The sequence below is a fragment of the Ipomoea nil genome, unplaced genomic scaffold, assembly GCF_001879475.1.
Source record: "Ipomoea nil cultivar Tokyo-kokei standard unplaced genomic scaffold, Asagao_1.1 scaffold3147, whole genome shotgun sequence".
Classification (NCBI taxonomy): domain Eukaryota; kingdom Viridiplantae; phylum Streptophyta; class Magnoliopsida; order Solanales; family Convolvulaceae; genus Ipomoea; species Ipomoea nil.
Genome location: NW_017619575.1, coordinates 1,006,409 through 1,021,511, shown reverse-complemented (window position 1 = coordinate 1,021,511; position 15,103 = coordinate 1,006,409). Strand labels below are relative to the sequence as shown.

The following is a 15,103-nucleotide window of genomic DNA, read 5'->3' as shown; positions in this document are numbered from 1 at the left end:
TATACAGGAGTAAGATTTACTGAATGTACAATCGTATAATAACTATGAGTCTTATTCATTTGGTATAAAAAAAAAAAAAAAAAATCGGTCCAAATAATATTTTGTTGATATTGTGTAAAACTTAGAAATTTTCAAAGCATATTATACAGGCTGTTATGGGGCATGGCGGCCACAAATAGTTGTATGTAAAGATGGAGTGGGGTATTGGGGTACATCGTACTACATCACACTAAATAAAATTAACTTTCTAGAGTTACTAGATCTGAGAGTTTTGTTGGTCGGTTTGTCTCATGTTTTTTTGGTTATCAAGAACCACACTACATTTTAAACTATGTTTTGTCCACGCAAAATATTGATTACTGCCAATCTACAATGTCAGTGTTATGCTCCTTAGCCTGCAAGGACAGTTCAATTGGTCACATAAGTAAAGTTTGAAAACAATGATTCGGGATCGAGTCTCATCAGCGATAATGTGGGAGTGATCTCTCAAAGTTAGGGGCTTTTTGTGCGCAGTAAGCAAAGGTCAAACCTCTATGTTCAGATAGCTGAGTTACCATGATTTACATATTTCCAAATGCTCTGTTGGACTGAGGCTCTTGGGGTTGAGAATTTAACCTTTTGAGAACAAAGTATTATGCTCCTTATGCTTTGTGACGCTAATTGATAAATGATCATAATGAGATAAATCATACTAGTTTGCTCATAAGTGAAGTTTGGGAACAATGACCCAGGATTCAGTCTTACCAACGATAGTGTGGGAGCAATCTCTCAAATTGAGGGGGTTCCTTGTGCGCAGTAATTAAATGTCTAGCCTTTGTGTTAAGCTGAGTTACCATGATTTACATCCTCTCAAATGCTCTGTTAGACGGGGGCCCTTGGGGTTGAGGATTCAGCTTTTTGGAAACAAAGTATTATACTCCTTATGCTTTGTGACGCTAGTTGATAAATGATCATAATGAGATAAACTAGACTAGTTTGCTAATAACTGACCGACAGCATACTCAAACTAAGAAAGCCAATAGAATACTTCCCACATAGAATCAAACTTAGAATCTTGTAATTACCTAACCAACTACCCCACTAATTTTGTTGGGGTTGCCGCAACTAAATCACTCCCAAATAAGTGGGAAGCTAAGGAGGATTAAGATAAACATTGTGAAGCTAAGGTAGAAATTAAAGATTGAAGTGAAGAAAAATAGGAAAAGAAGTGGTAAAAATGGGGTTAGCATATAGTGTGGGTGAAGATCCAAGAAAGTAAAAGCAGAGAATGGGCAATGCACTAATTAGATTAGGTACAACCCCACCAAGCAAATTAAAGCAAAAGATTGATGAATAAAAAGATAGGCATAATGAGCCATGGCTAATTTCTTCCAACAGCTTCGGCCAAATTGGTAGGGGTCCATAGGGATGTGTTCACATACGTCCTCCACGATTCCTGTTACCACTTCTCTCATCTCAAATCATGTTGCAAACTTTATACCCACCTTAATTAGACACCTTTACCAATAATACGTGATCTATATGGAATGGAAATGTCTCCCTTTAAACCAAGTTGTTGGGTTCACAAATGGGATATGTATAGTTCTTTCAATAAGAGTTTCAATCCACATAAAATGAGGGTATGTTGATTTGTGAGTAGTCAAGGCTCATGGACCCCATGAACTTATCACAGACTTATGAGGAGGTAAATCAAGTCAATTTAGTTTTGAGATTCAACGCAAAACTGTATACTTCTTGCACACAAGGAGAAGTCCAACCCAAATCTCAAATGTTGGTTGGGAAATTGAACTCCCATACTGTCAGTAAAAACAAGTCTTAAGTGAGACTTCTCATCCATTCGATTAATGTTATGGATGGATTTGTTTATTTAACAATTGTTTAGCATACATTGGATGGTGAACTTAGGGTGGTTAATTTCTTTTACCAACACCATATTTGTGGGTTTTTTCTTTGCATTTTCCTAAAGTTGTAATTTTTATTTTTGAAAATCTAAAGTTGTCATTTCTTTTTCCTGAATAAATAAATAAATCAGTCCTCACTGGCCTTGGCCTATAAATACCCCTCCCTGGTATTGCTTTCTCTTCATCCCTCAAACAAACATACAGAGTGAGTGAGTGAGAGAGTTGGAGAAAACATTCCCTTTTTTTTTCAAGAAGAAAGGCAGAGAAAGATGGCTTCTTTCCCCATTATTAACTTGGCGCAGCTTAACACTGAAGAAAGGCCTGCTATCATGGAACAAATAAAAGATGCTTGTGAAAACTGGGGGTTCTTTGAGGTTCATTTTCTGGTTTTCTGCATCAAATACAAATGTTCTTGAATTCTTGTTCACTTTCTTAGCTTTTTTGTGTTTTTTTTTGTTTGTTTCAGTTGGTGGATCATGGGATTTCTATTGAGCTTATGGACACTGTGGAGAAGCTGACCAAAGATCACTACAAGAAATGTATGGAGCAAAGGTTCAAGGAAATGGTGGCTGCTAAGGGGCTTGATGCTGTTCAGACTGAAATCAATGATCTTGACTGGGAATCCACTTTCTTCTTGAAGCATCTCCCTGTCTCAAACATCTCTGAAATCCCTGATCTTGAAGATCATTACAGGTTAATTTTCTATAATCTATAATATAATGCTTCCAAAAACACAACTGTGCTCTCCCACAATCTGGGATGTTTCCTGTTCAACTACTACAACACAGCTAGTCACAGTTTCACACCTATGTAGGACCACAGTAACATTGACAGCACATCATGGTCCTATCATAGGACCAATGAGATTAGCTTTGACACATGTATGTATGGTCCTTTCTGGTCCCAATTCTTGGACTAATTATTGGAAAGATAACAGGAAGGTTATGAAGGAGTTTGCAATGGAGCTGGAGAAGCTGGCTGAGAATCTCTTGGATTTGCTGTGTGAGAATCTTGGCCTGGAAAAAGGGTACCTGAAAAAGGCCTTCTCTGGCTCAAAAGGTCCTAACTTTGGCACTAAGGTCAGCAACTACCCTCCATGTCCCAAGCCAGACCTCATCAAGGGCCTCCGGGCACACACCGATGCCGGTGGGATCATCCTTCTCTTCCAGGATGACAAGGTCAGTGGCCTGCAGCTTCTCAAAGACGACAAGTGGGTCGATGTCCCCCCTATGCGCCACTCCATCGTTGTTAACATCGGTGACCAGCTCGAGGTACCCCTCACACCATATGTTAAAACCACAAAGTTTAAACTGATAGTGAAACTATACAGTTATATTTACAATATTATACAATGTTGAAAAAATCGCTAGGCGCCCTCTAGGCACCTGGGGACCGCCTAGAACGCCTAGACGGGCGCCTAGGAGGCCGACCGTGCGATTTTTGCAACACTGATATTATATGCTCAACACTGCATCCTTACCTTGTATGTAATTCTAACACCGAGAGATCTTTTTTTCCGGTGAAGGTGATAACAAACGGGAAATACAAGAGCGTGCTGCACCGAGTGATTGCTCAGACAGACGGCAACAGGATGTCCTTAGCGTCATTCTACAACCCGGGGAGCGATGCTGTGATCTTCCCAGCACCTGCATTAGTCGAGAAAGAAGCAGAAGAGAACAAACACAAGTACCCAAAATTCGTGTTTGAGGACTACATGAAGCTTTATGCAGGGCTCAAGTTCCAGGCCAAGGAGCCGAGGTTTGAAGCCATGAAGACCATGGAAAGCCCAGTGAACAGCTCTCCAATTGCCACTGTTTAAGAAATAAGCCCCCAACTACAAAGATGAACAATTATGCTGGAGTTTAATGTATTGGTACAACACTAATCAAGTCTGTTAAGGTTGTTTATGGGTTATGTACTGTCATTTGTAGTTTTCATTATGGGATGAATCATCAAATTAGCAATATTTTCGGGTTTTCTCCTGAAGCCAATAAACCCTTACTGGTGCAGTTTAATATAAAATAATCTCAGCTACTGTATGATGTGTGTGCTCCTTCACATAAAAGGGAATGTCTTGAATAACATCTTATCTTAAAAGTCAAAAAGTAATTTACTGTAACAAAAGAGTATAAACAAAAAAGTCGTTTTTTTCTGAAAGTGAGAGCATTTACAGCTAACAAACACCACAGAATTTTCTATTACTTCTATCAGTTATCATCACTTGACATGAATAAAGCCTTCTAACAGTGTTATAAACTTTCCCTGTGCTAAAACTTCACAGTACTAACACCCCTTCTGCATATTCTATCCCGAAACATTTTCTCGATAAAAATGTCTAAACAAATCAATAATAATGCTCTTAAAGTAAGGGAATAAAGAGGTGGGGAAGCACAGTGCCAGAACTCAAAACTCAAAAGAAAGATTTAAGCATAAGAAATGACATTCTAAAGTGTTCAAGGGGTCAGGAGAGGGATATTAGCGTACTTCAAGGAAGCTAATCTTTGAAACTTTATGTCATTATTCCACTATTAAAACCTTAAGTGGTCTTGTCTTGAACATAATGCCTTAATCTCCACAAAGAAAAAAAAATCATGAAAGTGGAGAACTTTAAGATAATATCCATTTCCACTCATACTAGAAAAGAGTATATGTATCTGTAAAGCAAGACAAAGCAAAAGCTATTAAGTTGGATGTGGCTGAGGTTACTTCTAAGACATTTCACGCACGTAAGTGAAAGTACAGATGATCTTCAAACTCCAAGTCTTTTTCTATGGCCATTAGGGCAAATGGATAAAAAAAAAAACACCAATAAGACAGAAGAATTTAGTAAGAGAAAGGTAAATGACATTTTGCGATAACTATCCAACAGTTGATGATATCAAAACCCGTCAAATTAAGAAGAAAATCACAATTGATCTTCAACAGCCAAATATTTGTTTTCATGGACGTGGAAGTGTTCATATAGAAGCTCATCAACAAGGGAAAACTTTCGTCAGATCGACAGTTAAAAACTAGTTGCCATACAATGACGACAGTTAAAAACTTGTTGCCACAGAATAAATATCCTGAAAGTGCAATCTTCAAAAAATGTGAAGCCAATTTGCTACCTTAATATAAAAATAAATGGCTCCTCAAACTTGATCCTTAAAATGACAATTTCATTTCCTCCAACGAGGACCTGCAATGAGGGCATTAAGGTAGTTGATTGATTAAAGGCACCATGCAATGCAAAGATTCCCTACATTTGATCGGCATCATCCTTGTCACGTAAATGCAAAGATTCACTACATTTGATCGGCATCATCCTTGTCTTCTGTTTCATTAGCCACTTTAGCCGTAATGCTGGCAACATTTTTCTCAGGTTCCTCAGCTGCTTCATTGGAGCAATGATTCTTCAGAACGGTCGAGATATCAGCCTCAGAAGCCCCAGCAAGCTTAAACCTCTCAACTGCAGTATCAAGGTTGTTCTTCCAGCCAGCCAACCCCAATTTACATTCAACTTGAGACCGCTCAAAGAGCATGTTACCCCAAAACAAATGTATTTGAGATCTCATTACAGCAGCTTGTTCTGCAGCTTCATCAGCAGAAATTTCACCAGCAGCCGAGGATTCAGCGTCAGGACCATTTCCCTGCTTCTTCCTTCTTTTAAGTTCATCTTTCTTGCTTGCATTAGGATCCTTCAGCTCTTTAAGTCTCTGTTCTTCAAGCTTCTCCCACATCTCAGTTGCTACTTTCATTTTTTCTTCTGCGCTGTCAAAAAGCCTAAATGTCTCGGTTGCATCCCAATTTGACAGATCTTCTTTCTTAGCCAAAACAAAAGACCAGTGCAGTTTTGCCATTTCAAACTGCTGCTGTCCTAATGCCAACAAACCCTCATAGAAGTCTGGTTTGATTAAAAGGGCCTCCTCGTACTTGCCTTTGGCTAGAGAATATTTGTCTTTCACCCAATCATAAGCAGCCTGGAGCTGCGAAGTCAACAACTCCTTCGAGCCAGGATCCTCAATGGGTATCCGCTTCCTTGCTGCACACATATGAACATTTCCCCAATTGAAGAAAGCCAGTGTCGCAACTTCCTGAAACTTTAATGCTGCCTTGTCAAAGAGAGCTTGAGCCTCTTCACTAGTCACTGTCTCCTCAAGTGCTTCAGAACACAGCTCCATTCCAAGTTCATGCAGATCAATATGGGCATCCGGGTCAATGCCAACATGGGTCCTGAATAACTGAGCAAACTCAAATAACCAATCATCCATCTCCACTTCCTTGGACTCGGGATCTTCTGATGTCGCAGATTTTACCTTTTCAATGATCTTCTCTACCTTGTTAATCTCACTATCAACAGTATCCACCACCGAATCACTCAGAGAAGAATGGGATACACTTTCATCTGCTTTAGTACCCTCGCTCTCAACGGGTTTCTCCTCTTCCTCTTCCAATACAGGTGGTTCTTGTTCTGGACTCACCTCAACAATATGCAATCTCAGCATCCCAATAGAATCTCCTTTCTCTGTGTCAGGGTCTTGAGGTACAAGATTGTCCACGCCAGCCTCTGCTAATCTTAGTTCAGCTGAGCATGTTATTGTCACCAAATCACCATCGTTATCCTTATACTTGATGAGAACTGATTTTGACATTGGAAAGCGTTTGCTAATGACATCTCTCAACTCTCTGAAACTGCAATTTACAGGCATTTTTGCAAGACGTATGTCATGATCATAAACAAGCTTTAGAGACCTCCAAAGAATCACAGCCTGTCTTGAATGCCCATGGGTAGTGATTGACACAGATGACGATGTCTGTTCCTTTTTGTCATCCTTAATTGGGATTGGATTAGGCTTGAGAGAACCATTTGAAGGCTTTAAAACAACCTTTGGCAATTGAACTTTAGCCTGAACACCATTTTCAGTCGGCAAGGCTGGATTATGCTTGTTATTAGCCAATAGTGCTGAAGTCCCAACCGAAGGTGTTGGTTTCTTGGGCACTGGCCGAGCAGGCAAACATGGCCCAAGGCCAGCAATTGGAGCTGCACCCACTGCAGAGGCCCCAAGGGCAGCTGGCGATGGGCGGCTCTGAAGATCCTGTTGGGCCTCCTGGCGAGGGCCAAGAGCCATCCTCATTCGCCCAGCAATATCCAGAGCATCCTGGTGATTCGGGTCAGCATTCAATAACATTTGCACATCTTGCATCGCCATCTCATATTTCCCAATAGCCTCGTAAGCACGGGCTCTGCGAAGAAGGGCCCGGACAAACTGAGGCTGAACCTGGAGCGCCATTGTACATTCAGAAATCACAGTATTATAGTCTATGGGCCTCATTTGCATCAAACAAGCAGCCCTGTTGCTATGAAACACAGCTCGGTCCGGGTGCATTTTCGGGGTAAGTTTGAGGGCCTTCTCATATTGCTGAAGAGCACCCACAAAATCCTTATCCTGAAACCTCCTATTCCCTTCTTCTTTGAGCTCATGAGCTCTTTTCAACAAAAGTGACGAGTCCAATTCAACGCTGCCATTAACAACTGGTGTTTGGATATTCCCTCCAGACCCCTGGTTCTGGTTAACACCCCCCTTCTTCTTCTTACCACCTGATTTCCCCATATAGTCCCCTCCCCTCCCCTCAAAACAATCCAAGACTCGAACTTTATTGTATGTAAGCAAAGAAATTCAGTCTACCCTTCTATTGAAGTATGTTTTACTGCATAAATAAAATCAAAATTTAAAAATTTTGTTATCCAGAAATTCTGGGGGGAACTGCAGTGAGAGGAGTAGCTACTTACAGTTATCAAGACGCAGAATTGATTGTTTTGTGAATGAATCTTGAAGAGCCGGATGCTGAATATAGAGGAGTCAAGGATTGAACGGAGCAGGCGTCGGAAGAACTGCACTGAGAGTGTGCACTCTGCAAAGCTGGGGTTTTTGGTGTTTGAAACCCTAGATACCACCACACTTCTTGCTAACTCGGTACAAGCTAAAAATGAATATCTATATTGGACCCCATTTTTGGGCGGTAGGGCGTTGATCAAAATTCATTTGCTTTAATCACCCTTCATTTCGGTAATTAACTCTATTGTAAATTATTACTATATCTTAAACAAAATTATATGTTACATAGGTCTCAATTATTTTCATTTGTTCATATATCTACAACTCCAATTTATATCTACAAACCTAATAAGAACAGGATCATCTACAATCTACATCTACAAACTTAATAAAAGCTTAGAGAAAAGGATCAAATAAGTCCTTAAACTTTACCTCAAAGGTTAATTAGGCTCCTAAACTTTTAAAAAAAATTCAATTAAACACTCAAATATGTCAAATTAGATCAATAAAGTTCAAAAATCGGTAAATGACCTGTTATTACGTGTCATTTCAATTCCGTGGGACGGATTCCGGTCACTGATAATGAATTCCAGCCACCGACAACAATTCCAGGCCGTCCGGTCGTCTTCCACTGGAGAAGACGACTGGATGATCGCCTTCTCCACTGCCGCGCTTCTCTAGTGGAGAAGACGACCAGATTTGTTCATCTTCTCCAATGGAGAAGACGGCCGCCTACCGCCTTCTCCAATGGAGAAGATTGGAGAAGGCGGTCGTCCGGTCGGCTTCTCCAATGAAAGACGATCGGACAGCCAGAAATTGTCACCGATGGCCGGATTTTGTCGCCGTTCGCTGGAATTCGTCACTGGTGGCTGAAATTGAAATGACCTGTAATAACATGTCATTTGTCGATTTTTGGGCTTCATTGACCCAATTTGACATGTTTGAGTGTTTAATTGATTTTTTAAAAAGTTTAGAGACCTAATTGACATTTTGGGTAAAGTTTAAGGGCATATTTGACCATTATGGCCCTGTTTGGTAAAAAATTGGCCTATAGGCCAATTTTGGCTTATTTGACCACTATTAATTGTTTGATTTAGTTAAAATATCAATATAAATATTTGGTTAATTAGCTTTTTACAACTCCAAAAGGCTAAAATTCAAAAAGTTACTCCAAGCAACTTTTTCAATTAGCTTTTTGAGAAAAGAAATTATACCAAACAGCTATCAGTTAACAGCTAATTTACCAAACACTTTTCTACAATCAGCTAATATTATCAACTATTCATACCTTCTAATTAACACAATCAGCTAACAGCAAACAACCATTTTACCAAACAGGGCCTTTCTCTAAAAGCTTATAAAGCTATACTCTTAACGTGAACTAAAAATATTGGTGTAATTATTTGTTGAAATGAATTGTTCATATTATTTTTATTTTAGTATTTTTTTTTTTACTATTTTTCATATTTTGTCCTTTATTATATCATTTACGTTTCTTAAATACCCTTGTAATTGACGAGTTATCTAAAAACATAATAAGTGTGAATGAAAGTTATACCCCTGATTTATGTCCGTTTTTTCCGTTAAGTTTTTTTGTACATTATGCTATAAAGGTTGTACATTAAAATATTTTGGACAAACATACCCCTACCGTTATAACTTCCGCTATCTTTTCCACTATTGTTACCATGCACATGCCTCCACCATATATTTTCTTATCTTCTTCATCAATAATAATATATACACATTAAATATTTGAGTTATATGTTAATTATTACATAAATATAAATATCAAATTTATAAAAATAATTTACATTATTATTATTATTATTATTATTATTATTATTATTATTATTATTATTATTATTTAGAATAATTTAAATATCTAAAATTTAAAATTTTAATATAATGTATTAATATTGGGCACCTATTTTTTGCGCATCGCGCATAAAAAATACTAGTAAAAATATATAAATATAAAAGATATATCGTGTAAATTACAAATATAATAAGAGTAGTGTACATTAATTCACGTCCTAACGAGGGCAATGTTGTAATTGCATATACAGGTTACAATTAGGGTTGACATCATTCGCTCACTCTGGCTCTATAAATACATTGCTACGCCATTACCTACGTCTTCACTCTTCATTCATTCTAATTTCTAAGATGCAGTTCTCTCTTCACCGGCGGTGAATCTGTGTATGTGTATATGTGTATTGTGAAAATTTGAGGAATTGATGATAGCCTCCTGATCGCAATGAGAGATAATTATGGAAGTTTATCTTCTCATTGTATTGTATAATAAGGGAGGCGAAAATGATGATGGCGAGATATCGTTTCGGTCGTCACTTCTCTCCATTGACGATTCGATTGTTGCTCGTCCACATTCTTCTTCCTCTTTTCACCTTTTTTTTTTTTTTTTTTTTTTTTTTTTTTTTTTTTTTTTCAGTTTGTTTGGTTTTCTTGTTTGATTCTGGAAATATATTGGCATTTTTTCGCCATTGGTGAAGATGAGGATGATAATTATCCGTAAGTGATTAACGATTTGACGCATAGTATTAATATCTACCGAAATAACGGCATGTTCGGTTCACGGAAAATATTTGTGAAAAAATGGAATTGAAATTTTATAAAAAACAATTATCAAAAAAATTAATTGCTTTGGATGATAAAGGAGACATTATGAGGAATATTTTTAGTGTTTGATTGGGTTTAGAATTATAAGATAAGAAATATGGAGTAATACTTAATGATTTATGGTTTAGTGTTATGAAGTGATTTTTTAGAATGAGCGATCATAAATAGACTAAATAAAATGATCAAATAGGTTTTTAAATTTTATTCGAAAAGTTTGTTTTATTGTAAAATGTACATTAAAATGTAGAGGTCTAATTGATTTTTTTGCCTATTTGATCCTTTTATAATATAAAAATTAATATACTTATATATAATAATTATCTATAAAAATAAAGGTAATGAGAAAAGTTAGAGGACAAAATTATCTTATTAATTTTTAATAGAAAACTTTTTCAATAAAAATCAAAATACTAAGAGAGAGGAGTGTAAAAAAGTTTCCTTAGTCTTGAAACAAAAGTTTTTCATCAAACCATCAAACGGAGCATTTAATTTTCTTTCAAATTTTAAAAAAATTTCATGGAGAACAATTTTCTTTTATCCAACTAAACACCTAAAATGTTAAAGGTGTTACAATAAGTTAATGTACAGTTAGTCGGTTGACTGTATAATTACAGGATACTCCCTTTCATGTGGACCCACATGATAGAAAATAACCAATCCTGGTGCAGGAGTATAAATGAGGGAGTAAAATTTTGAGAGTCTATGTAGTAGAACTCTTAATTAGATCCTCCAAATGCTCTGATAGGCCAGGTTTAAGAAACCAGATTCAACCTAAATGACTGTTTAATGCCTAGATTTAATGATAATTTCCAGTACAATCTGAACCTGGGTGAAAGTAGATGATATTCATGTAAAACAAATGGACGAACATTATCGTGTCACTTCAAGCCTGTGATTTCCTAATCTCCGATCAATCCATCGGAGAAAATATCCGTTTCAGGAATAAGTCCAACTATATTGGATCTTTGGATCTACAATCTATAATATGTGGTTGTATTTTTCTATTCACACTTGAATATCTTATGGTATGCAGTAATAGTATGCCCTATCCCCGGACTACTTGAGAATCAGAAACAGATTTCTTTATGCAGTCAACAATGCCTTCGCAATCAGCTTGCGAGAGATCACACTCCGAAATGTCGTCACCCGTATCATCATCTGAATACGAGTGAGGCGAGCGTATGCTGCCGTGAGTTTGACATGCTTTCATGGTCTTGCAATGCTCAGCTTCGTCGTCTCGGATGTTCACAAACACATCATACAAGTTATCTACACATAAAGCACTTCAATCACCTCACTTGAATCGAATCATCTTCGCCAATATAATGCCACAAGTAGTTATATTTACCTATTTTTGGTCTTCGAGTATTGGGCAACCTTGACGTTTGGAATTCATCTGATGCAATTATAGAGCATTTTGGTTAGTAAAGAATGAGGACGATGTGGTAAGAAGAGTAAGAAAGGTGGTGTTGTGATCCTCACCGAACAAATACAAATCGCCTTCGGTGTAGTATCTTACAGCAACCTTTGGTGCAGGAAGTTTCATCAACTCGTCTGCAAGTCAAAGTTTCATACTCAAGTAATGCCAGCCAAACAGATTATACTTAGCGACAATAATATTGTCATTAGATGTACATATATAAACAAATACCTCCTTGAGCTTTGATAAATTTGTCATATGTTTCAAATGCATGGTTCTCCACGCATTCTGAGAAATGATCTGTGGTTGAAGGAGTCAAATTAGTTAAATATGCTCATTCATGCATTATGTCAATATCTTTAAAATCACCCACGAATTTTTTTCTCAGAACAAGCCAGAAAACAACACAAAGATACAAGGTATGTATACTTACATGCCATTCTTGGGCTCAGGGCATACATAAAAACTGTCATGAGATAGTAGAAAATTGCAATATGTTGAGCAAGAAAGCGGTCAAACCACCAAGCATTTCCGCCTAATTCCTGCAATAGAATCACCACTATCATTTAGCCAGGTGAATCGAGAACCCAATGCATGCTGTTCTCAATCTTCTTGCATCTCCAAATGCAGCAGAAGTAAATGAGAACTGTCAGTGAATATACATTCTATCATTTAAGTAGTTTCTGGTGCAAGATGAAAAACATCTCATTTTTGGGTTTTTCAAATAGTGGTGACTTTTGAAAGTTGAAATAGCATTGAAGTACGAGCATTACTTCCATTATGAGCAGATGGTGCATCTCATTCCAGCTTTCGGCAAAGTGCACTTTCAAATAATCTGCTCTTCTCCACCAACCAAAACTCTCGTACATGTGCAGAACAGACATAAATGCTGCCACAATAGATAAAGCAACCAAAATTATTATTAATTGAGAACAAGTGTTTAGAAAAGGGGCCATGTTTATTAAAAGATTCAAACTAAGATACTAAAGTCAATCTTAACTACTCTGAGATATCTAGCAGAGTAATTACCAAAATAAGGAACTCTTGCAATAGTTTCGAGAACGAAAAACCTTGCATAGTGTCTGTCATGGTACAAAGTGTCGAGCATTTTTATCACTGTATCCTGAAAGATTCAAAGCAATTTCATTAAGACATGACAGATTCATTTTCGAACAAGAACAGACAATAGCTTTCCCAAGGGAAGCACAACTAATTTTGTCATTCATTCCAGTCCTCCACTGACCTATTTCATCATTGAACCACATAAACAGAACCATAAAGAGTATCATGTAAATATGTGACAAACAAGCATAGACAGATGAAATTATCAGTTTTTGGAAATGGCACTGATATTCATATATCAAAGATGAAGTTCCGTAGTATAGACAGCATACGTAGATGAACACAACAGGGAAAACATAAGAACAGATTTAAGGATTGCAATTTGTACCGTAAGAAAGATATTTACAGACTGCTCCAACTTTATGACCCATTTCTCAAGACCATTAGAGGATGTATTTTGTGGTGGCTCACCATTGCTTCCTCCTCCTCCGCTTCCAGGAGAACTCTTTGGTGGGGATGATTCCTCTATGACCACTTGATCTTCAGTTTCTTGTATCACTGTTGCTTTGACTCTATATGATTCCCTGCATCATTTTGCAAGTGAAGCACAACATAAATAAATAAGCTAACTTTGTTATATTTTGAAAACTAGATCAAAGGGGCAACTCCAGCCAAGTTGGTCACGCAAATCACTTGGTAACCACAAGCTTACAAGTTCGATTCCTTCCTAGTTTGAGCCCGCCCGTGAGCTATAGGCAAACTGGGCTGGTTTACCTCCCAGTGGTCCTTTACTGGTTAGGGTCGATACAAGGTTTACCCAGTGCAAATCCTCCTCAAGTACCGTAGTTCTAACCAGTTTCAGACTGAACCATGCCACAGTGATAAGCTCATATGACCTAAGGATTTCAATTCTAAAATTTGATCTTACTGTTACATGTTGGCTCCAAACATCTAAATGCAAGAGCTTTTTTAGTTAATTCAATCTCATTATTCCTCACAGTGCCTGATCAATGGCAAAGAACCACATAAACTGATTCACATATATAACACAAGCTGATGCCTATAATTTAATGGTTAATTTCTGCTACACAATCAGAAAATGAAAACCTCACAAATAATGAATTCATTTATACTTTTCTTTCTAATTTCCACCCTCACCACAAACAACAACACCTTAAAGAAACTGCAGTATAGCTTGATAAACCCTAGAACTATGCACATAAATGTCTTTCCCTTGAGCTAAAAACAAAAACAAAACAAAAGAAAACTTTACCTTGAGAGGAATCGCGGGGAAGACCAAAAAGAAGGCTGAAAGAAAATGGGGGAGCTAAACCGGAAAGGGGTCTTGGAAGTGAACAAAGCAGATGAATTTCCGATCCCCTTTGGTGTGAAAGATGCATGCGAAGATGCTGAGACTCCAAACATCATAGAAACCGCCGCCATATTTTCTTCCCTCACTTCTCAGTTTTCCTACGGAGAGCTCGAAGGTGTTGACGAGAGGAAAGGAGATAGAAAAATTGGAATATCGCAATCCAGGGAAAATTCAAACTGGGTAGTGGATCAGTGGACGGAGCTGCGGGAAAGAGGACGGTGGTGTGGGTGTTATAGTCAAAGAAGAAAGGGGTCATTTTCGAAAATTTTGAAGACTTCTGTCCTTGATTTGCAAAACGGGAAATGGATATTTTAGTTATTATCACTTTACCGGTGAGCTGAATTGTCGTCTTTCTAATACCCCGTTTACGGCATATTCTCCCGGCGGCTGAATTGGGCCTTTATTGGGCTTTTCAATGGTCTGTGAAAAAAGCCCGAAATTGGAAATATTTTGGCCAGACTTTTGTTATTCTTGTATAGGCCACATCGGGCTCATCAAAATTGAGAAATTAGAAGGAGAAAAAATAGAAATTGTTCTCCAATTTTCAAATTAGAGAAATAAAAAATAAACAAATTCTTCCATTTTTTTTTCATTTCTCTAGCTTTTAATCTTTAAGAAAAATAAACAATTTCTCTAATTAATAAATGCATGCTTTTTAATCTTTAAGACAAATAAACAATTTCTCAAATTAGTAAACACTCGTACCCTTAAAATTTCTTGCTACTCAATGAAAAAGTAGAAGAATCAAACTACAATCTAATCCTATTTATAGTATTCGTTCAACATGATTATGCCAAGTATTGCCAATATCCATTGATTGGGATGGAACTCAAACATGTGATCTCCCGTTTAGAATAGTAACAGTGATGTCATCATACCACAAATTACTTGG

General features: G+C 37.4%; 3 protein-coding genes across 3 annotated transcripts; 1 reads left to right on the top strand and 2 right to left on the bottom strand.

The window, feature by feature from the left end:
- The first annotated feature begins 2,068 nt into the window (after positions 1 to 2,068).
- LOC109167198 (1-aminocyclopropane-1-carboxylate oxidase 3-like) lies at positions 2,069 to 4,020 on the top strand. The gene is made up of 4 exons (XM_019316164.1): positions 2,069 to 2,275; positions 2,368 to 2,594; positions 2,839 to 3,172; positions 3,427 to 4,020. Exons 1-4 carry the CDS (start codon positions 2,171 to 2,173, stop codon positions 3,718 to 3,720), a joined length of 960 nt encoding a protein of 319 aa, XP_019171709.1. The 5' UTR covers positions 2,069 to 2,170; the 3' UTR covers positions 3,721 to 4,020.
- Positions 4,021 to 4,774: 754 nt separating this feature from the next.
- Positions 4,775 to 7,848, bottom strand: LOC109167197 (HSP-interacting protein). The gene is made up of 2 exons (XM_019316163.1): positions 7,672 to 7,848; positions 4,775 to 7,589 (listed from the first exon to the last, which is right to left on the bottom strand). The coding sequence occupies exon 2, from the start codon at positions 7,490 to 7,492 to the stop codon at positions 5,186 to 5,188; it is 2,307 nt and encodes a 768-aa protein (XP_019171708.1). The 5' UTR covers positions 7,493 to 7,589; positions 7,672 to 7,848; the 3' UTR covers positions 4,775 to 5,185.
- A 3,360-nt stretch (positions 7,849 to 11,208) lies between these two features.
- Positions 11,209 to 14,432, bottom strand: LOC109167304 (ubiquinol oxidase 4, chloroplastic/chromoplastic). The gene is made up of 9 exons (XM_019316328.1): positions 14,113 to 14,432; positions 13,228 to 13,423; positions 12,807 to 12,900; positions 12,551 to 12,666; positions 12,211 to 12,319; positions 12,009 to 12,077; positions 11,840 to 11,911; positions 11,706 to 11,753; positions 11,209 to 11,626 (listed from the first exon to the last, which is right to left on the bottom strand). The coding sequence occupies exons 1-9, from the start codon at positions 14,280 to 14,282 to the stop codon at positions 11,403 to 11,405; spliced, it is 1,098 nt and encodes a 365-aa protein (XP_019171873.1). The 5' UTR covers positions 14,283 to 14,432; the 3' UTR covers positions 11,209 to 11,402.
- Positions 14,433 to 15,103: the final 671 nt, after the last annotated feature.